Source organism: Meriones unguiculatus, chromosome 8 (assembly GCF_030254825.1).
Source record: "Meriones unguiculatus strain TT.TT164.6M chromosome 8, Bangor_MerUng_6.1, whole genome shotgun sequence".
In the NCBI taxonomy this organism is placed as follows: Eukaryota; Metazoa; Chordata; class Mammalia; order Rodentia; family Muridae; genus Meriones; species Meriones unguiculatus.
In genome coordinates this window covers 36,612,966-36,636,745 of record NC_083356.1, presented here as the reverse complement: position 1 = coordinate 36,636,745, position 23,780 = coordinate 36,612,966, and the positions used below count along the sequence as shown (strand labels likewise).

Below are 23,780 nucleotides of genomic sequence, written 5' to 3'. Positions count from 1 at the left end.
GTGGCTTAGAATAAAAATTTATTTTTTCATCATAATAGAAGTCTGAAATAAAAACAGCAACAGGGTCGGTTCCTTCCGGAGGCTCTTATGGAAAGTGTTCCATGACCTTCTTCTAGCTTCTGTGGTCCAGGAAATGTCAAAACATGATGTAAACATCATTTATCTCTATCCTCCCAGGACCTCCACTGTGTCTGTTTGTTTCCCCTTCTTTCCTCTTAGAAGGACTTGTCAGTGGAGTCTGGGCCCACCCTAATCCAGGACCATGCCATCCACAGGTCTTTACAGTCACCTGAAAATGCCCTTCTTCCAAATGAGGCCATATGTACAGGCTCCAACAGACATTACCTTTTGTGGAGTGCACTATAAACCCATTATAATACTGTTAGAAGACCCCTAGAAGACACAGCCAATGTCATCCCAACGGTTTTTGAAGGAAGTAAAAGCAGCTGACTTTTGAAAGATGAAAGCTGGTGTTGGTCAGACAGACATGAGGGAGAAAAGGAAAACCACGTTCAGGTTGTAGCCAGATCAGTTACGAAGCAAAAGCACATGGGACAATCTGTAAACAGCAAGTAGCTAAGCTTGGCTGGAGAACAGGATATAAAGTGGGACAGAGTGAGCAGGAGGCCAGCAAAGTCAACAGGAACTTTATCACCAAGTGCTGTGTACACCACAATCTGGCATGCTGATGGAGAAGGTCCAGAGGACAGCCTGTGATCATCTTCCATGGTTAACCACTTTAACTGCACCACACCTCAGATCACTTTGTCATTACAACACTGACAAGAATGAAGTAGACAACCTTCAAGCAGCTTCTTTCAACCAAGATACATTTCAGGACTCAGATTTTACACCTTTAAACTAAAATACATGGTTGCTTCCTACCACTAGTGAGATCACAGTCTTTCAATTATTTTCTCTGGGAAGTATTCTTATTGCTCACTGTCCTCCAATGTCAAGGGCTCCTCTTGCTTCTGAAACACCCTGTGCTTCCTGTTGCCGTCCTTTCACTGCTGAGACTGAGAGCTGAGAAAGTACGGTTTTCCTTCTATGAACTATGCTCACAGAGATTAAATCAGAACAGAAGTCAAGTTAATGACACAATCACTGGTCATCTTATACATAACAGTTTTAAAAGCAGTTAAACTTATGTACATAGACAAAAGTAAAGAAAAGTACAACTGAAAAAGACAGTTATCGCCTAAGAGAAAGAAAAATTATGTAATGTGTATAGGCATTCCACAGAAATATATACAGGGAAAAATTCCAGAAACCTCAGTAAACCAAGCCACACTTAGAAAAAGGAAAGCTGATTTTATTTTATCAACAGCCATTCTTAAACATGAACATGCATACGTAATATTCTACGCACACATCACAGTTTTTTAACGTTAGTTAATAAAGGTTAAACACACAACATACAACCTTACAAAAAAAGTCAAAATGCAAACTTAAAACTTTAAACAAAAGTATTACTAATTTAAAAAAAGTTTGTGTTGGGTACCATTTGTACAACACAGTTAATTTAAACATCTTCATTTTGGCTGCACATGAAAAAGCGGCAGTAGAAAATAAATCGATGAGGGTTTTAAATAGCAGAATAGGCAGTTTTGCCATGCAGGAGAAGCAATATTAAATATTAGTTTTCAAAAAAAATCCACATTTAAAAATATTTAGTTCAAGTCACAGAACTTTTCTCAGTAGAGACCTCAATGCAATGCATAATTAGCTGCCTTAGATGGCCTGTTTTGAAAGGACAAAATCCCTTTCAAAGTATAACTTTACTGATTTTGGCACAGAAAAGAAGTCTTAAGAACAAGAACATGATTAAAAAAGTGGGAAGAGGAACAGAGGAAAGAAACCAAAGCAAGAATAAGGAGATTTAATGGCAATCACTAAAGACTGTGCATTCTTGGTCACTGAAGAACACTGTGTGCTCCATCTGCAACAGGGGCTTGCTCCACAGCTCTTACTGCAGCATGGACCTAATTTGCTTGGAGGTAGTCTCATCATTCAAATGTTTTGTTGTGTACCTATAAGAAAGAAAGTGATCAATGTTAGGAAATGAAAATCTGTATGGGCTGTGTAGTATGATCTGGTCGATCAATTCACAAAATCATGCCTTAGAGTAGCACTTTCAATCCTGATTAGACTCACACTGCTTCTCTCTCCCATCCAAAAGATAAGTCAGTTGCTGGTCATCTAGTTATAATTACTTTGCTAAAATGATTAACCAAACTCTGAAATAAACAATTAACTACTCCTCGTTAATGGAAAAATGACAAATCTATCTCACATGCTGGCAAACTATGGTTCCTGAGCCAGATGCAGCCCACCACCTATTTTTGCATGGCATGTGAATTTAGTACATATAACTCTGTTTAGACTTTGGATCACTGAGAGAGGAAAAACAAACAAAATGATAGGCAATTTTCAGTATTAGCATATAAAATTCAAAATTTAATGTTCACACATAAAAGCTGTATTGGACGGGGAAGAGTGGGGAGTGGACATAACAACTGTATGCATGTATTTAAGTCTGAAAAACTAAAAACATTTTAAAAAGTTGCATTGGAAAGTAAAAGGTTGGTTAATGTATATATTACCCAGGTTATCTTCCTGGCACAATGGAAGACTTAAGTAGCTATTCTAGAAAACAGCCTTCAAAGTCTAAATTATTTACTCACTCTGCCCCCTGACAACTGTGTGGTATGAAGACAGTACCCTGAAATATTCACATCCTCTAAGTCCCTTATTTCCAGATAGGTACATTTTGGACAAGAATGTAAATCCAAACTCAAAATTAATTCAATAAAATGAAACACTCTAGAAATAGGCATTTTAAAATTAAACACTGGATTCCTTTAAATAATACAACAGCAGCAAGCAAGTCTCTAATGTCTTTCAGGAGATACTAGCTGACAGAAGAAGAAAAACCAGGCACTCTCCTTACAGAAGGCTTGGGAGTAAAGTATAAGAAAAAGCTCAGGAGGCATGGAGACCAGAGGGAGGGATGTGGAGGTCAAGTGCAATGAAAGCCTTTAAGAAAGAGTGACAGGATGCTGAGTACTGGAGAAAGCTACAGGATTGTCAATCAAGAAGCCACTAGTGAGGAGTCCAGGAGATATCTAAAGTTAGATAAGATTAGAAGCAGCAGACAGAGGTTTGCCATGCTTAGATGTGGAATGTATTCTGAAGATAATTCAAAGGGGTTGATTTGGCTTATAAATATTTCACAGATAATTTTCTTTTCTTTTTTTTTAAGATTTATTTATTTTATGTCTACGAGAGGTCTATCTGCATGTATGCCTGCACGCCAGAAGAGGGCATAAGATTGCATTACAGGCAATTGTGAGCCACCATGTGGTTGCTGGGAAAACTCAGTACCTCTGGAAAAGAAGCCAGTGCTTCTAACTGCTCAGACATCTCTCCAGCCCCTCACATATAATTTTCAAAGACTAGATCATTGTACATATGTTTACAGATAAATATGTTAAATAAATTTAAACAACTGTTCAGTTTATTTCAAATAAGCTCTAAAAGTGAAGATCCTATCTGTACTCTTTGTAAAGCTGAAGAGAGACCATCTGATGTGAACTATATTCTAGGTTTTTCAACAGTGACTTCCAGACTGTTCTCATGAAGCAACACTGGAGTGCCTGGTACATACTGGGTGTTCAGTACGTAACTGGAGACAAGTTAGGTTGCAAAGCTGGAAAACATCCATAGAACAACCACCTTAACACAGTGGTTGAGATCCTTTAATACAGCTGCTCATGTTGTAGTAACCCCAACCATAAAATTATTTTCATTGTTACTTCATAACTGTAATTTTGCTACTGTTATGAATCATAATGCAAATATTTTTGGATATAAAAGGTTTACCAAAGGGGTTGCCAACACATAGGTTGAGAACCACTGCTAAAGAGGAATATTTAGTGAAATGGTAGAAATGGGCAAAGATTTAACTGTCATGTTTTAGACTGGCATAGCATATATGGCCACACAATATCCTACTCAATATCAGAAAATAGACGTCATCCATTTCTTTGGCTTTTTCCCCCCTCTCCTTTACTAAAAATAACTAAGGAAAAATGGATAGTTAAGTCTCGACTACAGAATAGTCACACAAGAGTCAAAGAATATTTACACCCCTGGGACTGTCTCTGAGGGAGGTGGCTGTGCCCCTGGCAGTTCCAGCATCCTACCCTCCACAGCCAGGACAGAGGTGCTACATCATCACTCCTAGTCAGCAAAAGCAACAGCACTGACTGTGTATGAGAAAACCATATGGAATATATGATTTATTCTCCTTTGTGCACAAAACCCAAGTCCCCTTTCAAGTGTATGTGACTTCTCTACTGGAAAACAACTGCTGCCCTTACTGACATTCAGCAAAGAAGCAAATACTTGAATTTACAACTCCAGTTCCTTCTAGTGACTAAAGAGATTCAGTCCCAGATCTCTATAAAATACATGACTCACTGCTTCCTCTTTTTTCGCACACTATAAGTTGGAGGTAGTGCATAAATAACTCAAAACATATGCACAAAGATAATTCCATTCAAAATCTTATGGTCATTAATTTTGCAAGAAGTTTCTTTGTTTTTGGTTGCTATGAGAAAAAGTATAGTAGGCTATGCTTTCTTAATTTCAGCAATCATTTAAAAAGTATTAGCCAGGGTATTTATTTAAAATGAGAGAGCCTGGGTCTCAACTCAGGTCTAAGGAAAGAGACTCTAGAGGTAGTGACCTGGAACTCTGCATGTTTTTACAATCATCTATTCTGAAGCACACCCAAGTTCAGTACATAATGAACCAAAGACTGAGTTATCATAAAGGACATAAAATTTCAGAAATGAAACCCTGCATCATCTCCAGTTCTTTGGAACCTGCACTACTTCCAGAGTTCATGTGATAAGAATGCAGATGCAATGAGAAGTCTCATAGTCAAGACTGCACTGAAAATATGTGGTGAAAAGAAATGGTGTACATTACTTCTATAAAGCATTACAAACCCCCAAATAAAAAGTGAGAGCCAGACACAGAATAAGATTACTATGAACAAATCAGTTCAAAAGTTTTCCTTACAACTTAATAAAACTAACAGGATACTTCTGTTTTCCTCAGCACTACATCCTGTGGAAAACACTTCACATCAGTCCTGTATTCAATACTACTGGCCCTGCTTTGCTCTAATACTAAGAAAGCAAAACAAAACAAAATAAAACAACAACAACAAAAACTGAACTAATCCCTCCTGTATGTTCTAAAAGCAGCACTGCACTTCAGGAGTTTTCAACAAACCTTTTAGCATGCTTCCTTTAAGGCAACACAACAAATACTAAAACCCTCAAGCTTCTTTACCTTAAAGTTGTTTTGGATTTTTTAAATAGGCTCTCAGTAAGTAAACCAGGTTGGCCTCTGGGATTTAAAAGGTATGTGCCATCATGCTATTTATTCCTAAATTTTAACAATACACCTCACAATAGATTTCCTGACAACTGTTGACTGCAGAGACTGACCCTTTGGGGAAAAAAGATTAGACAATAAAAAACCAGGCACACTGAGACACAAACACTACTCAGAAAGGACACAAAAAGGCCCATGCCTTACATAGCTAAAATTAAAATGTACTTTGCACTGCAAAAGTAAGAAGAAAATTTCAAAACACTGGATGTGTGGCTATAAAAGACTGATAGTTTTTATCATTCTAATGTTCATTTTAGTTTTTCTGTACACAGTCAGAAACTGCTTACACAGCACTTCCTATAATACTCATGTGAAGGCTTCACTCAGCTGAAGTAAACTGACATTTTGCTCTATGATATAAACATTACTACATAAATATTTCTATGTTCTTACTGTTTTTTGCTTAAACCTCAAATAACCAAGTATAGAAAATTAGCTTCTAGGTTGCAAAATTGTTTTAAGTTGATTCTGTGCCAGGATGTTATAAAGCATGATAATGAACACTTAAAAAGATGTCATGCAGCAAAGTTGAATTTTCAGAAATTACATCAATAATGACTCTTCAAAACAAAGATAACACAGACATGGGATCATGAACTCAGATATGTTACTAGGCTACTACTCAAGAGGAAAAGAACTACCATAGAACTTTGTACTGTTGTATCAACATGCTAATGATTAGAATGAGCTATGATTTTCTCCATGTGTAAGGAAAAACCCACTAGGAACCCCAATCAGCAAAATTTCTGCCTTGAACATTACTGAAGTATCTTTTAGGTGCCACTCAAACATTTAATAATACATTTTTTTTGTCATACTTAGGTACATATACACACCTGAGAGCATTGAGAAGACCTTCTACACTATTAGGAGGTTGGTCCTTAAGAACTTTGATACAACCTTTCATCTGAGGAGAAAAGAAAAAGAAAAAGTAAATATCTGCTTTTTAATTAACATTCATTTCAAAAAGGCAAAATTGAAATTGGAACCTTAACTACAGAACTGAAGAGACCATATACTAGAAACGCTGACTTATTTATTCTTGGGGGTGGAGTTGGCTTATGCTATTATTTTCAGTCTCTCAGTGAGGCAAAACTTTCTGGGAATGAAATCAGTCAAAGTGAAGTTCCATTCACAGTAATGAGCTAAGGGAATACATTCTGAAAAAGATCTACATTCTAGTTTCAAGAAGAGAATAGAACTGCTCCAGGAAAGAGGAATTTGCCAGGTAGCCTGTGACAAGCAGAGGACAGGAACCCTGTGAAGCTGAGAAGGGAGCTAGAGTCCTGAAGTCCAGATGATTCAGGTAAAACTAACTGACTGCACAGGCAGTAAAGACTTCTATAGGCTACTCATAGTGAGAAAAACTCAGTGAAGATGGTATTTCAAGATCAGCCTGGGTGTCTGAAAAGCATGGCAGCATAGATTTGAAAGAAGAGATGTGGATTTAGTCTTGCCGTCTACCACTTCCTAGCAATTCCATTACTTGACCTCCTAAAGTGAAGCTGCTCTAGAGAAGAAAAAAATCCCACAGTTATGTTCACAGGCACATGGAAACAAAGTAAAAATTCTGGCACCTGGTTACCACACAAGTAAGCTAATGTTAACTTATTTTTCTTTATATAAAACAGATATATATGAAAGCTAGCAATCCATAATTGGTATCTAAAATGCTAAGATCCTGAAGTAGTAATGATTAAATAATCCCTACCAAATATTAGTTAGAACTCTGATGTTCAAGAATGACCAGAGAAATGCAAAAAACCACTTCATTTCTAATAGCAACTTCCATTCTAGGCTGATAAGGAAATTTATATAATTAGTATAGATACTACAAAGAAATATTCACCATTACCATTCAATCACATAACACACCTGCATATTGGCTAGCAACCAGAAATACTGGACAGTGTAGAAGAAAGAATTCCAAATGTATCACAAACTGTGATCAAGTCTGAGTCTAGTCTGCTACCTTTAAATAAAACTTTATGATTTCCACTTAAGAGAACAGTTTGCAATCTCACAGAGCAATAGATAACTTACATCAATTTTGGAAGTTTTGGCAAATGCTCCCACTGGATGGACGTGGTCATAAAGTATTATGACACCCACCATTACCCTCAAGCAGAATGATACTGTTTCTTCATTGGTAAATCTGCTTCTGTATTCCCTAGAGGGCAAAAGATTTGTTTTTGTAAGGCACATCACAAAGTACAATGAACTGGTTAGACCTGTACTCGATACTGACTACTTTGATCTCTGAAAGGAATGCCAACATTATCCCTTCTCCACAAGGACCCTAAGAAGAGAAAATGGACATGGTAAGGACTTACCACCCCACATACTATGGTCCTCACATTTATACCCACCAGGACATTAGACTACTTCTACAATTTCAGAGAAAGCAAAAGTAGCCCTTGAATAGGAGTTTGGGGATGCGTGCTTAGCAACTTGAGAAAAGTCAGTAGCTCAATGGAGCAAGCAGGTTTGCTATTTTATGGGTCTCTTATCTAAACTCTATTATACTACAAGATTTGATCATATTCTCTCTCTCAGAATAAAGGAAATAGAGCTCTCTGAACTGGAACACTGTGATCCAGCAGGGAGTGGCTTGGCACTATGTAACCCTTCATTTCCCTGGACCCCATTCCCTTACACAGGAGAAAAGAGTGGAAGGTGTTTTTCCTCCAGCTCGGTGAGTCCATCAATAACACAGTGTATAAAGAGCACTTTGGGAAATGAGTGACACAAAACCAAAAGTTCTCTAGTAAAAACCATATCTTATCAAGAATCCAAGACACATTCTTTCTGGTGTTGATGGGAAAATAAACCTTATGTATCACAATGCCAGTTTATAAGGGAACAAGGACAAAACTAATAGTGTGAGGGAATGTGGCAAATGGAATATAATTATAGCCCTGTGAAAGGAATCTTTCCTGGACCCCCAAATTCATGAAATTCCTGTTCTGATAGGAATAAACTTATTGAGGTACCCAGAGTCCAACTCTTTTCTTTAAAAAGAAATATGATAAGCTACCAAAAGAGTTTGACTTTGTTAATACATTTAACACATGATGGCTAGGATGAACTTCTTTTCACTTTCTACACAGACATATTTGTATTTAGATAGGTTTTGAAATACCAGTCAATTTCCTCAATGTTGTTGAGGTGAAAAAGATCAGCTAATACTCACGGTGTCTCCAGCATGACTCTGCATACACTTGCCATGGTGCTTAAACAATCTGTGGTATTTTCTATTGGTAAATTTTTATTCTGTAAATGTACAGAGAACAAAGGAAGCAAGTTAAAGTGAAAAAAAATTATTCCTTAATAATTTAAAACTTAATAGAATTCCCCCAAACCAGGAAATGATGTGGCTTCTATTTGTAATTTTCCAGACAATGATCATGATTCTAATCACTGCTCCATCACTGCTCCATGACCAGGGGGGATAGAGCACAAAACAGACAAGACCCTGCTGCTCTGAAAAGAGATTACTGTTGGCTGAGCAAGAATAAGCACAACCTTTCAAATACAGGAGATGAGTCTCAGATAGGGAGGTTATCCTAAAGATCCTGGAAATTTTATTTTATTTATTTCACTACATCTTACTTAGGGTATATAGGTACTCTCTTGTATCACAGTGCATGTGTGGAGGTCAGAGAAGAACAACTTGTGTTAGGTAGTCTGTCTCTCCTACTATGTGAGTCCTAGGAATCGAACTCATATCATCAGACTCAATGGCAGGCCATCTCTCCACGACATGAGAAACACAGAGTGTAACAACAGTAGAAATAAGAATAGGTAAAAGAGTAGCAGTCTAATCTGGATTATGTAGCAGGTGCAGGGGTTAAGATTTCATACGCATGATATACAGCAGATGAACTGTGGAGCAGATAAAAGCAATGAGAAAAGAACTTAAAATGATCATCCCTGAGATTTTTGCTTATACCAGTGTCATTACTAACAGAGAAGACAAGAGAAAAGGCCTCCCTTTCAGAGCTCACTAAGGGCAGGTAATCATGGCAGTGCTTAAAGTACCTCCAGAATGACTGCAAGCACGTGGGCAGTTGTGCCCGTGCAGGTCTCATTTTGGGGTGCCAGTCTAAGGTTTTTTTTTTTGTTTTTTTTTTTTTTGAATCACAGCACTGTGGCGGTCACTACATCTGCAGTGAGTGGAACATCATCATCATCAGAGAAGGGTCCCCACCAACTCACCTCTGATACAAATTTTGTTGTTGCATCACTTAAGGTTTTCAGCATCGGGGTGGCCTCAGCATAAAACAAAGACATTCGATTTGCCAATTCATTATTTACTTCATTTTCTCCTTCTGCCTGTGTGGAAATCACTTGACATTAACTCACAAATTATTAAACCAATCTAGTAAATACCTTTAAAATTAAGTTCAGACCTTCCTATACAAATACCACTTAAATACTCTTTAAAAATAAAGAGACTGATGGGAGCTAGAGAGATGGCTCAGTGGTTAAGAGCACTAGCTCTTCTTCCAGAGGTCCTGAATTCAATTTCCAGCAACCACATGGTGGCTCAGAACCATCTATAATGGGATCTGATGCCCTCTTCTGTCATTCAGATATACAGAAAAACAGAGCACTCATATTCATATTATTTTTTTAAATGTAAAATAAAGATATTATAATACAAATATAATAGTAAGCATTTTTTTTAAAAGAACAACTTTCTATCAAGCATATTATGTGGTATTATGGAACTATAATACACTGGTAGGACATCTTACTACACAAGACACTATTCAAAAGGCTCTGGAAGACGAAAAGGATGATTATAAAATTACACCCTGTCTTCAGTATGAACACAAAAGGATCCACCCATTATCAAAATATAGGCAATAATAGAAGGGAGAGGACCTTAAACTAGAAGATGAGGAGGACTGATGAAGACCTGGGTTTTTATGTACGTATGTATGTATGTATAAATGTATGTATGTGTGTGTGTGTATGAACAAGATATTTCTATTAGCAGAGGGAAAATACACTTTTAAAATGACTTAGCACAGCACATTTTGACATGTTCAGTGCAAAAGGAGACAGAAACTAATGAAAATTAAAGTAGTAGTGGAGCCTGTAGAAGGCCTTAATTAAATGCTACTTTAAGTTAGCTTTTTCCTTACAAATAGGGAGATATTTAGAGTACTAAAAGGAGTACCAAGTAAACATCTTAAAAAACAACAAACAACAACAACAACCCATAATAGTAGGCATACAGTTCCAAACCATCAGGAAAGAAGTTATGCTGCTACAAAGTAACTAAAAGAGGGGGAAATGGGCCCTGAGGTGAACAGAAAAAGAAGGGATATGAGGCAATGATCTGAGTGATCTCACTGAGAACTACTGACTTTATATTAATTACTGAGCATGTAAGACAGTTTGAAGATCTCTCTAATGCCCTTGCTTCTTGAGTAGAGATGGAAAAGCAGGCAAAGAACTGAGTGTTGTTTTTATTTACCAGGTGGGAATTAAGAAAACAAAAACAGACCCTATGATCAGCTTTATTCTAAGTGGTCCGCATAAATCCAAGCAGTTGTAAAGAACAGAGAAACCCTTTACTTCCAAACTGGTGTTCATTTTACAACCACCACTTCATAAGGATTTTTTTAAACTATCAAAAAATACGTAAGTAAATGCTGCCTTTGCAACCTCAAGAAAAATTCTCTCTGACCCTTTATCACTCTTTACGCAGCTCCAGTATATCTATCTGAAACCATTAACATGAACATAAAGTTGTGCTGTGATTTCTCCCATTTTGATACCAATTACCATAATATGGGTCCCCTAAACACAAAGATAATTTCATAAAAGTAGAAAAATTACTGAACACTTTCGGAGGATAGGAAGAGATTAGCAGCTCTAAAGAACCAGGGAAGAAGCTATTCTGCCAAGGTGTAGGCCCAGAAATTATTTTCTCATCAGCATGAGGCAGATGACCCCAAGCATGTCTCTTTCATTGTCAGTTAATTTTCTCATTCTGAGTCAATTTTCTTCAGGATTCACCATTCATGCAAAAATTTCTGTTCAGTTAATATACAAAGAGATTTTAGAAGTATGACTGTTATAAAGTCAAAACAATTTTACTGAAGTGGTTGTAGGAATTAAAAACAGTGGAAAAAGAGCACTTCATCCCAGCAGTCAGGAGGCAGGGGCAGGGGCATCTCTGACTTCCAGGCCAGCCGAGTCTACAGAGCAAGTTCAAGGACAAGCAAGGCTACACAAAAAGACCCTGTAAGGGAGTGGGCATGCAGGTGGGCGAAAACAAAAACAAACAAACCAAAAACAGTGGAAAAAGAATGCATGGTATATGGTTTGCTCTTTTCCTACAGCTATGGTTACTGAAAATTACTAGCTTTAACTTCTGAATAAGCTGGGTGTGGGGCACATGCCTTTAACCCCAGCACTCTGGAGGCTGAGGCTAGTAGATTTCAGTGAGTTTTAGGCCAACCACTGCTATGTAGAGACCCTGTCTCAAAGAAACAAAACAAGACAAACAAAAAACCCATTTGATGAGTGAATATATGAACAAACAAAGGGAAGAATAAAATCAATTTATTTCTACCACCACTAACCTAATTCAAAGCATAAGCTTACCGGGACATTATTAATTCTCATACGACTCAACGTTCTTCTATAGTAGCTGAAATCATTTTGTATGGCAGGATTTGTCATCTAAAGAGGGAGAACATGTGTGAAAGAACACTTGGGTATGAAAGACAACTGTTCTATAACAAATGCTACTATAAGAGAGGTGAAATCTACTATAGGTTGTACTGGTAACCGAACATTCTCAGCTAGCTTTAACAACTATCTGGCATTCTCACGAAAGCTTGTAGTACTTTTGAAATTTTCAGTATATTTTTTCCCTTAAAGTCAAGGTCTTACTACATATTCCTCACTGACCTTGAACTCACAGAGACCTTTTGGTCTTCTGCCTTCCCCAAGTGCTGGGAATAAAGATGTGTGCTACCACATACAGAAACATTCCTGCTAACTATGAAACCACAGACTGTTTTTCAATTGTGGGCATTATGCATTCCTCCTTTCCAATAATTTTAGTTAATAACTTAAGTGCTTGTTTATTGAAAACACTGATATTACAAAACCAAACAAATAAACAAACAAACAAAAACAAATATAAGGGTACTTGCTTTGAACAAAAGAATGCATATATGGTCTATGGGGCATTTCTCCAACAGACTAAATATTTAAATACAAATCCCTTGTGCCCAAAGTATTAATAGTAATTAAAAGTTGTCTATAATACAATATTAAGTAACAGTTACAAATACAACTCTCTCATTTCCTAAAAATGGTACTCAAAATCCTGAAAAAAAATCAAAGGTCTTGTATTTTTTTATCTGAAGACCTGAGTTCAAATTATGAGACCTTTGATAACTCAGGATTTCAGATAAAAAATATAGTGCATGCCAAGTGGTGAAGGTGTATGCCTTTAATCCCAGCACTCAGGAGGCAGAGGCAAGCGGATCTCTATGCGTTCAAGGCCAGTCTAGTGTACAGAGTGAGTTCTAAGAAAGCCAAAGCTACAAAGAAAAACCCTGTCTCAAAAAAAACAAAACAACAAAAACAAGCTTTTTTTTTAGACTTGCTCCATACAACAACTCGGGATTTAGAGGTGTAAATACTATAAAAAGTGAAATGATATGAGCAAAGGGGGAAAAGGAAAGGAGGGGTAGAGAAAAAATTGTTTCGTATTTAAAAAGTTTGAAATAAAGTGGACAAAGAGAAAAACAAACCATTAGAAAAAGAGCTCAGGATTACCTGTGTTCACAAATTCACTGAGCTACAGTGAACAATGACTCCTGGGTACTTGGCTGGCTTCCATTTTAAATCTAGCTCTCCAGTTGGGTAGATATCATTTATATACAGGTTAACAGGCTCCTCCTCTTACTACTAAGTGAAAAAACAATTTTTATAAAAATTGTACCAGCAGACTCTACCTTGAGTTCATCAAACCGGAGTGTGAAGTGAAGAATCTCTGCAAACTGTTTAGCAAGAGCCTGCTCTCGCTCTAGATGCTGGGTAGGGGAGTATGGCGTACTAGTCAAGGCTCCCAGAAGGCCTCTTAATGCTGCTTCTGTGGCAAGGAAGATGAAGAAGATATCAGAGAGTTCAATTCCCAGGCAACATTCAGATATACATACACCCCCCAACCCCTGTCTAACAAAGACAACCATAAACCTTGTCACTGTTAATGCTGCATACACGTAAAACTGTTTACTTCTTTAATATTTAATTTAATAAAAACCTTAAAAGAACCAATTCTACCATAAACTCAGATTCAAAGCAATGCAGAGCACGAATCTGACCTACACCCAGAGCACAGGTTAAACTGCCCTCTACATCCCTTGTCTATAGCCCTAGCATGCTGAGCATACAAAACGCTGAAATTAAGCCTCAAACTTCATCAAATGAAGGCAAATACTAATTTTTTTCTTTAACAACCTGTCACAGCCAATTTTCACCTGTTCTTAATGCTCCCAAACTTTACTTTCTAGTGATATTAACATATAGGTGGAATGAATATGGAGAAAATTAGTATCCCTCTCACCACTCCCCCAAAAAAGAGTTGTTTTCCCCTTACTTGATCTTCTCATCCACTCTTATACCTTATAAGGCACACAAAACCTCACATTCATGCAGTCTTTATACTGCATGTGAGGTTAAGTTTTTAATATGGCAATTTGATGATGTCATTACCCAGCTTAGAAAGCTGTTGAGCTAGAACACAAAGGGGAACAATGAGATGGTGGAAAGAGGAAGGCCCTGCAAAGAGTTCTTTAGAGACAACAGTCATCTATTCTCACCATATGCCATACTACCATTCTCAAACACCAACTATTGTAATCTGACTTTCACAACTGTTTTGTGACACAAATAAACATTTTTTAAAAAGACTTATTTATTTTTATGTATGTGTTTGCCTGAATATATGTGTGCTACATGCATGCATGCATGGTGCCCACAGAGGTTGGTTCCCCTGGAAATGGAGTTACAGATGGTTTTGAGCTAACACATTGGTGCTAGGAATCGAACCCAGATCCTCTGCAAGAACAAATGCTCTTAACTATCGAGTCATCTCTCTAGGCCCTAAATAAATGTTAAAAAAGAAAAGAAAAAGAAAAAGCACAAGGTCATCTTCAGATATAGGCTGTTCAAGACCATCCTAGGCTATCAGAGATCCTGTCTCGATCAAAGCAAACAATTTACTACTTAAAAAGCAAACTACCAGTATCACAGTGGTAATGCATGCCTTTAATCCCAGCACTTGGGAATCAGAGGCAGTCAGATCTCTTAGTTTAAGACCACCTTGGTCTACAAGTGAGTTCCAGGACAGCCAGGGCTACAGAAAGAAACCCAGTCTTGAAAACCAAAACAAATAAACAAAAAGAAAAAAAAAAAAAAAACCCCAAAGCAAAAAAAAAAAAAAAAAAAAAAAGCCCAGTGACTACAACCAACATGCTACAAGTGCTCCATAAGCCCCTAGATAAAGAAGGAAGACCTTGGTGAGCCAAAGTATTATGCCTACTGTCAGCACAGTAGCTGCCTCAACAAAAAGGCTCCTAGGCCTCAGACCAACACAACACTTCTCTGGCCAATAAGACTATCAGCAAAAATCAGCATCTTCCAATGAGTCTGGCAACATCAGCCTTTTAAACTCTAACAGAATGGCAAGGCATCAGGGTCTCTCTTCTGAAGTACAACTACCAATGACGTGTATGTTTGCAGAGCTCTCTTATTGGTATGGCAGGACTCTGAAGGGTTTGTTCAACCTGACAGTTGTGGGTATTCCATGAGCTGTCTGGTATTTACTCTCATCTCTGATTCCATAATGGAGAGGTAGGTAGAGAAGAAGTAAGAGAAGTTAAGGAGATATAGGCAAAAGACTGAACAGACTGCAAGTCTAGATAGAATACTGAAACTCTAGATGTGATCAAGATTATTCAGCTAGTAAGAGTCAAAAAGGGCTGTTACCTCAAAAACCTATCATGTATTTACATATTTGAAATAACAAATTTGTGTAGCCGTTAAAACATCAACAACACTGAGTCTATCATGCAAGCAAAGAAATGCATCCTGTTAGCAAGGAGGCTAGAAATATTATTAACCAGGTTACTGGTTACTGGTTAAGGTAGGTAATTACTGGATTTCAGTTTTACTTTATTCATGACTTAAGTCCCTAAGAGTTTTTTTTATGAAAGGCCCAGGCCCACTACAACAGCAGGAAAATCAAGCTTTTGCTCTGGAGTGTTACTATATCCTCTGCTGGAGTAAAACAGTGTCCACAGGACACACTTACCAGATTAATCCCAACATCTAGAACATCAGAAAACACTGAAATCCACCTACTTTGGTGTATTTTCCATTCTTCACTGATACACACCAAGAGACCAAGACAACTTAGTAGAATCTGAGCACTGTAACTTCAAAGGACACTAAGCATTAACAGTGTAAGAAAGAGTCTAAATAGTAGTCAAAATAACCAAGATGAGAAGACCTAAACTGACAAGAGATTACAGAAGATGCAAAACTACAAACCAAACATACACTTGACTAAAAGGAAAATAACTGAACAAGAACTAATTTTCATGCTTAGAAATGCTAGTGCACAGAAGTGAGGACCTGAGTTCAGGTGTCTGGATCCCATGCAAAAGCCAACCACCGTAGCACATGCCTGCAACTTAATCTAGCCTAAAGGGTAAACTTCTGGTTTGGTAAGTAGCTCTGTCTCAAAAATACAATGCAGAAGCAATCCTGAAAAACATTCTAACAACCTCTGGCCTCCAAATATACCACACCACCATACACACATAGAAACACACACACACACAGAAACACACACACACAAACACTCACACAATATCTTTAACAGAACACGATGTTTTTAAAAACATTTTATTTATTATAAAAATACAGCTCCAACTCTTGTCTGTTTCTTTCTAATGTCTGTCTTATGGGTTAGGATGTCACTCAGTGGCAAGCACTTATCTACCAATTCTACCATGTGGTTTCTAATACTGAGACCCTTGAGCATATGCAAAGAAATCAGATTTCCCTCTGTAAATCACAAATGATTTCAACAATTCAAAGACCTAGGGCTGAGAAAATTATGAGGACATTACCGTGTGCTCACAAATAGCCTGCAAATAGCTACATAGTCAAATTCAGTACTGTGAACACAAAATTCTCTAAATAATTCTGGACTTAATAAACAAGTTTTCTTAACAAGAAAGTAAAAATTACAAAGGTTTAAACTTACCTAGCCTCTGAGAAAATTCATAAAATTTTTTTAATTTGCCTACTAGTGGCACAACTGCACCCCATGCCTTCTCTTGCAACTTCTCATCTGCCGGATGCTGGATTGCCTTAAAAACCCAAGAAAAAAAAAAAGTTAAAATTTACAAAAGTCATAACAGTCTTTTTTACATTAAAGAAAATGGAGATCCTGATATTTAAAATATAGAAAGATAGACCCAGGAATTCTAAGTTGGATTTTCTCAACTCCATCGTGTTACATGCAATATAATATAATAATAAAATAAACATTGTTAACTATGTTACAACTTGGTGTCATTTACAGCCACAAAAGGAAAACTATTTTATATTGTTTCCCCTATTGCAGAGAGACTTGGTGTGTCTTCAAGAAGAAATGAAGTAAGACAATAAATTAAAATGCCAACCCTGGGAAAGAGTCAAGCAGCTGTATTCAAACTGCACAGTCCACACCTGCTTAACAGACCTGGCCAACATGAATCTGAATCATCCTGAAAAATGGAACTTAGAAATATTGCAAATACTCATTGTTTAAAAGTAAGATCCTTTCCTGATTCCAAGTTTTCTCGGGCTTTTCTGAGTAAGATTAAAAACAAATAGAAATCAAAACAAAACAAAAACAGCTTCAGCTCTGAAGGGGGTTAAAAAAAATCAAGGCCAAGCAAGGGCTCCCAAGTATACACAGCCCTGTGTCAGCTCTACTCCATCAAGCCATTATGCTGTCTCTTCTGAATATGGAGTTATTCCCACATGAAAGAATTTTCTTACTTTTACCTTCCTTTTGCCTACAGATGCCTTCTTAATCCCTTATAGAACTTAGTGTAGTTGGTTTTTTCCCCTAGCAACCTGCTTTGCTTTTTCTAATATTTTAAATAACCCAGTCACTACCTGAGAGAAAAAAATCCACAGCTATGGCAGGAGCAGCTTGTAAGGGTCACCAGGAGAGACATGTTTAGTTTCCCCCAAGGCACTAGTATTAAATCTATCAACATAAAACTCATGAAGGCAAAATAAAATTAAATTCAGATTTTAAAATTCTGTGAATAAATTAATTGCACATAAATGAGCTACATGTGTAATTCACTATATACACTTCTTAAGCATTTTCAAATTCAAGGTCCTACTATGCAGCCCAGATGCTCTCAAACTTATGATCCTCCTGCCTTAGCTTCCCAACTGCTGAAATACAGGCATGTGCTAACTAACACATCTGATATTTTCAAGTTTTTAATTTGTTCTATAATTTTTTGAATAATTTTTTGACACAGCAGGATCCAAAAACCAGTGCTACTCATGTTACTATCAAAAAATAGTGTAACAATATCACAATATGTTAACTTCACATAAACATGGACTTTCAAACCATCTTTGATAGCATGCTAATGTACCTGGAGGGAAGCCTGAATTCAGTCCATCTTATAACAAGTAATGTAAACTTGTTTATTATTCAGGAAACAAGCAAACATAAAATTACACTTTCACTGATTCCCTCTTAACTATCCCGAGCTCCTCTTATGAACGTCTACGCACTAATGTATCCCCACAATATATAAATGTACCTGTAAATGCTATCTACTGTACTAAGTGAGTGGCCTACTTTCCAGGACCTGCCTTGCCTATTGGAAATGAAGACTATGCATCCCTTTGTGGCTAACATTCTATGGATTTCTCTGAGTGGCTGATTCCTGCACCTTTTATTTTACACTTAGTGCTGTGATATCCATAACAGCCCAACATACAAAAGGGCACTTAGTAATGTCACTGGCAATGCTATCTTGAAGCAAGTACTACAATTCATTTTTAAATCTGTTAAAATGCAGGGCGGTTTTCAACATTAGTGGAAGTTCTTATTACCTTCACAAGAGGTTTATACTAGAGAACACACTTGTTTTAATTCATAATTATTGTTTTTAAGGTTATATACTTAATATGATCATATATATATATATGTATATATGTATATGTTTTGTCTGCATGTATGAACCACATGCATTCCTGATGAGGCCAGAAGAAGGTGTTGGATCCCCTGGAGCTGGAGTTATATATAAATATGTGGGTGCTGTGAATCGACCTAGGTCCCCTGGAAGAACAGATAGTGCTCTTAACTGTTGAGCCATTTCTCTAGACCCAAATCGTGCTCATTTTTAAGTCACATTTTACAAATGTTACTTAATACAAACTCAAGTCCACATCCTTAATAAACTACCAGGAAATAGTTTGTGCTAATTCATGTCATTACTGTGCGTCACTGTTTACACACACACACACACACACACACACACTATCCCTTCTGATGGAAAATTATGAAACTTTTTTCAATACTAAGAATCTGCCTTTACGAAGAAAAATAGCACAATGAATGTCCTTGTAGTGAATGAGATTTTTTCTTCATTTACAGACTATGAAAAAAAAGTAACTATGATAAGAATAAGAATTCAACTATATTTAATCAACATTTTGAAGATAACATCAAACATAATTTAAAATCTGTGAATTGTTGTGACTTATAGGGAAAGAACAATTTACTGAGTAGTTAATGAAGCTACTATGTTTTACTTCCATGTCTGCTTTTTCAAATTATATTTAAATATTTTCAGTATCTGATTTCATAGAAATAGTCAGTCTTTCACAAAATTGTTAAGGTTTAGATTTGTGTTAATAATAGCAGGAAAAATAGTCCACAGAGCTATTATTCACTTTCTCAACAGTTTACAGCTTTACTAATAAGCACTGAATATGTAAGAACCCGGGGTTTAACTCTGAAGCTTAGAGGGTGAGCTGTATAGAGATAAACACCAAGTCATTTTTTTTAAAGTTTATGATCACCCTAAGACAACTGTATAAGTACCAAGAATACAGAGTAAGGGGAAGTAGTTACTGAGATGTGAAGGAAAAAAGGCAGGGCATTCCACTGAAAAGGCGAGGAGATCACTCTGCAAGACAGGCTAGATCATAAACAATCCAGAGCACTTAGAGGTAGGAAATGACTGTGAGTCATTTCAGTAACCCTCCTCTTATACTAAAGATCTAGCATGGAACCACAGAATCCTCTTTTTTTTTTCCACTTTACTCTGAGGTGCTCTTATTCCAAATGTCAGATGATAAATCAAGGCACAAAGGCTGGGAGCCCAAAAGACTGATCTTTGATGATCTCTGTACTACTTGATTCTGAGAGTAACAGAAGCAAGGGGGACCATGAACAAAGCATGGGCACCACCTTCACAAAATACGATGAGAAATTAAGGTCTAGTGGCAAGAGAGTTTGAGTACTGTTTCAGAGTAGAATAGGTACATTCAGAGGGAAGAAAAATCAAATAAAGGTGTAATTAAGAGAAAATATAATTAAAGAGTAAAGTTCTAGACTGGAACTTGAGAATAAAGGTAGAGCTGGTCTTGGAAAGAAAGCAGAGGCATTTGAGCTTCTAAAAAGATAGAAATACAAAAGGAGGCCTGAAAAATCTGTGTAAATTCAGAGACTAGATCTGAATGCAGAGACACACCTCAGCTCACACTTTCCTTGTAGCATAAAACTATTAGAGAAGAGGCAGGTAGAGAGGGGACTGGAGATGGAGGAACTAACTCGGATGGTTTCACTTTTTCCAAGGAAGCTTAGGAGTTGAAAATAGAGGTGAAAGTGGAGGTAAAGCCAGAAAGTAATAGTATTTTTCCACAAGAAGAAAACATAAATAGTTCCCAGAGGAAAACCTAATTTTCATGTGTGACTATAACAGACATGTTACTAAATTACACATGGGTAGGTAGCACTGCCCTGTTATAACAGCCCTGTTATAATAGCCCTCTGCCAATGCAGCACTGCAACTACTTCTGATATAACGCCAAGTGATCTTTCAAATATAATACTTTCTATGACAAGTCCAGAAAACAATAGAAACCAAGCCAAGGTGACACATAGCCAATTCACTTTTACTGAAAAAGTACCTGTATAAATTATAAACGTTACCTCTCGTATTTCATGGCCAGCTCCTCTGTATGACTGTAAGTCCTCCAAGATGCCTTCTGCATCTTTTAACACTACATTCACCTGATTATATATTTCCTTCTCAGACTCTGTAGGCTGGGCATCTAAACAGCAGGAAAGCACAAGAAAATTTATAATAGCATGAATATATTAATACATGTATTAACTAAAAGCAATTACCAACCCCAATTTCCAAAGATGAGTTACATTTTATTCAATATTAATTTTGAATACCTTTCATTCAATATTAACTTTTTAGAAGACAAATTTAAACTAATTTCAAATTTATAAAAATTATAAAGCAAGAAAAAAAACAAATGTTACTATATAATACTTTAAATTACAAAGTATGAAAGTATTTGAACAAATCTGAGGATTCTAATTAAAATTTAAATTGGTATTACTTAGAGTTCTGAGTTTTTTTTGTTTGTTTGTCAAGTCTCACTACATAGTACAAACTGGCCTTTAACATATTATGTACCCTTGGCTGCCCTCAAACTTGTTAATCTTCTCCCTCAGTCTGTGCTGAGATTATAAAAATGCACGAGTGCACCCAGTGCCTGATACACTTAATAATCATGTGTATGTGTATATATATATATATATATATATATATATATATAGTGCATGTCTCACGGCCACTAATGATGACAAACGAAGCATCAATATTCTATTTTAATGCAGTAGAAATGAAGGCTACCTATTAAAGTATCTTGCTCATCTATAGTTTAAAAGACAATAGTACTTTATTTTCCTATACAGTTCACTTTACTTTTAACAAATGAGGTTTGCTAAGGGCCATTTAAAAATGTCTGAACAATTGTGATCATGTGGGGTTACGAGAGAGGATATGTTTAAGCCCAAGCCTATAACAGTGCCACAAACATCTCTGTTGGTGAGTGTGAAGGTCAAGACTCCTGGGTAGGAGTTCAGACTGAACTACAAAACCACTATAGAACTCCTGAGCAGCTGAAGGGGAGATACTTTAAGCTACTGAAATTCTGAAATGCAAAAACTGACTTCCTACATAACTAAGATCAAGGAGAAAAAAATTGAAAGATAATTACAGTTATAAATATCATAATCAGGGATACAAACATATAGGCACCTTTACCACCAGTGGTGCTATCCAAAAAACATTATGTTAAAAAGTGACAAAATCTGGATTTCTCTCTGCCAGACAAAAGGTTATAGAAATCCCATTTTAATAGCAAGGTCATTTGTTTCCTTTAAGAACAAATCTATTTAAAATTCTCCTTTCTATTGGGACAAAAAAGTGCACTGCTTAATCAAAGAGTTTTTCATAAGCCTTTCCAATTAGATCACACTCAATACTACAAATAAGGTATAAAGTATGTAAAATAATGCCTTAAAAAAGAATTAAGCTGGCAGGATTCCTCCATGCTAACATGTTATTTTTAGGGAGAAGACAATCAGTCCAAATTTAAAAGATGAATTCAGAATGTTTTGGGCCAGACTCATTGTTTAATGAGTTGGTTGCTTGCCTTTATAACTATTTGTCCCCTTACTCAGAAAATTAAAAAGAAAAACTTACTTCACACATGAGACTAAATGTAAAGACATCTTAAATTTTATCTTTATTTTATGCTTGGGGCAAGCAACAATTGAGTTCCCTCTATTACCTGCCAACTAGTTAAAAACACACACAATACTTTTAAAATCAACAATCACAACACCCAAGTTTACATTCAATGTACATAAGACAAGTACTTCAGAAACAGTAAGGAAACATTCATGTGGAAAGCCAACTTTAAAAATGTGTTTATTCATTTCCTTAATCACTCTTTGAGAAAAAAAATACAATAATTAAAAGGAGTCAATTGAAATATTACGAGTGTGCTCAAAGCTACAAAGGTTCTAGTAAAATCAAATAGTGAATTAGAGATAAATGTCTAGATTTATAAGAATCAGTTTGTTATTTTAAGCAGTAATGTTTTCACATATAGCCAGACCATATTTTTCAAGGCAATAATTATGCACAACACTTAAAAATAAATAAAAAAGCATATCCATCACTTTTATACTTACACCAGATGCAGCATATAGAAATACTTTGTACATGCAAAAATGAAAGTTCAGTACTTTCTCATATGGATTGTGGAACTAAAAACACAACATCAATAGACACATAGTTTGAAGTTATGAGGTGGGAATTCATGACAAAAGACAGCATTTTATCTATTACATATCAAAAGCACTTGTGTCATTTGAAGATTAAACTATGTATTTTTGGTGTGGTCACTAGGCTAGTAACATAATGTGACACTGAGTTTACAAACAAAACATTATCAAGGAGATTAAATAGACCTTGTAAGTAGTTAATAACTAGTAAAGGTTTAATGAGTACCAAGAAATTTAAAATAAAGGAGAAGATTCAAGTTTCTCTAAGAGGGAAAAAGACCCAGCACCACACTGATTAACATCTTTTAGACTGTCACAGGAAAGTCACATTTATAATTTTGAAAGCTGCTGAAGACTGCTGTAGAAATGAAGACGAACAGAGAAGAGCAGACAGGTAAGCACTACTTTACTGAAAGCAAATCATGCAAAGGGTGAAATACTAGGGAGGAAGAAAAAAGACTTTAAAATAAAGCATTTCTTTTTTTTTTAATGGGATTTTATATATAATGCAACCAAGACTTGTCACTTTGATTTTTCATAGCTTTACTTTTCCAAGAAAAACAAACAACATAGTTTGTTAACAAAATGATACTCTCCTAAATGAAAAACAATGTATCCAGTAAGGATAGACATTCGCTGGTCATCATGTATATTCTGTTAAATGGAAATTAAGGCATGTTCCAATTGCTCTTATTGTTTGAAAGCAAAATTAAATATTTTATTCATAACATACCAATTTTCAATCAGGCAGAGAAAGAACTCCCTACAAGACTCTAGCAAAGAATCACTGAAAGTAATCACTAAAATTAAAGATAGTGTTTTTTTGAGAGGAGGAATAAAAAGAGTCAACATAAAAATTAGA

General features: G+C 36.3%; 1 protein-coding gene across 11 annotated transcripts in view; it reads right to left on the bottom strand.

Annotated features, from left to right (window-relative positions):
- Positions 1-1,294: 1,294 nt before the first annotated feature.
- The window catches only part of Cyrib (CYFIP related Rac1 interactor B), a 126,498-nt gene continuing 104,012 nt past the window's right edge, over positions 1,295-23,780 (bottom strand). For all 11 annotated transcript variants that reach the window (XM_060389359.1, XM_021645407.2, XM_021645403.2 and 8 more), the window contains 9 exons: positions 20,759-20,880; positions 16,784-16,889; positions 13,464-13,600; positions 12,097-12,174; positions 9,691-9,807; positions 8,666-8,745; positions 7,516-7,642; positions 6,309-6,379; positions 1,295-2,033 (listed from right to left, as the gene is read on the bottom strand). In XM_060389359.1, coding sequence (XP_060245342.1) covers positions 1,970-2,033; positions 6,309-6,379; positions 7,516-7,642; positions 8,666-8,745; positions 9,691-9,807; positions 12,097-12,174; positions 13,464-13,600; positions 16,784-16,889; positions 20,759-20,880 — 902 coding nt within the window. In that variant the 3' untranslated portion in view covers positions 1,295-1,969. The remainder of the gene's footprint in view (positions 2,034-6,308; positions 6,380-7,515; positions 7,643-8,665; positions 8,746-9,690; positions 9,808-12,096; positions 12,175-13,463; positions 13,601-16,783; positions 16,890-20,758; positions 20,881-23,780) is intronic.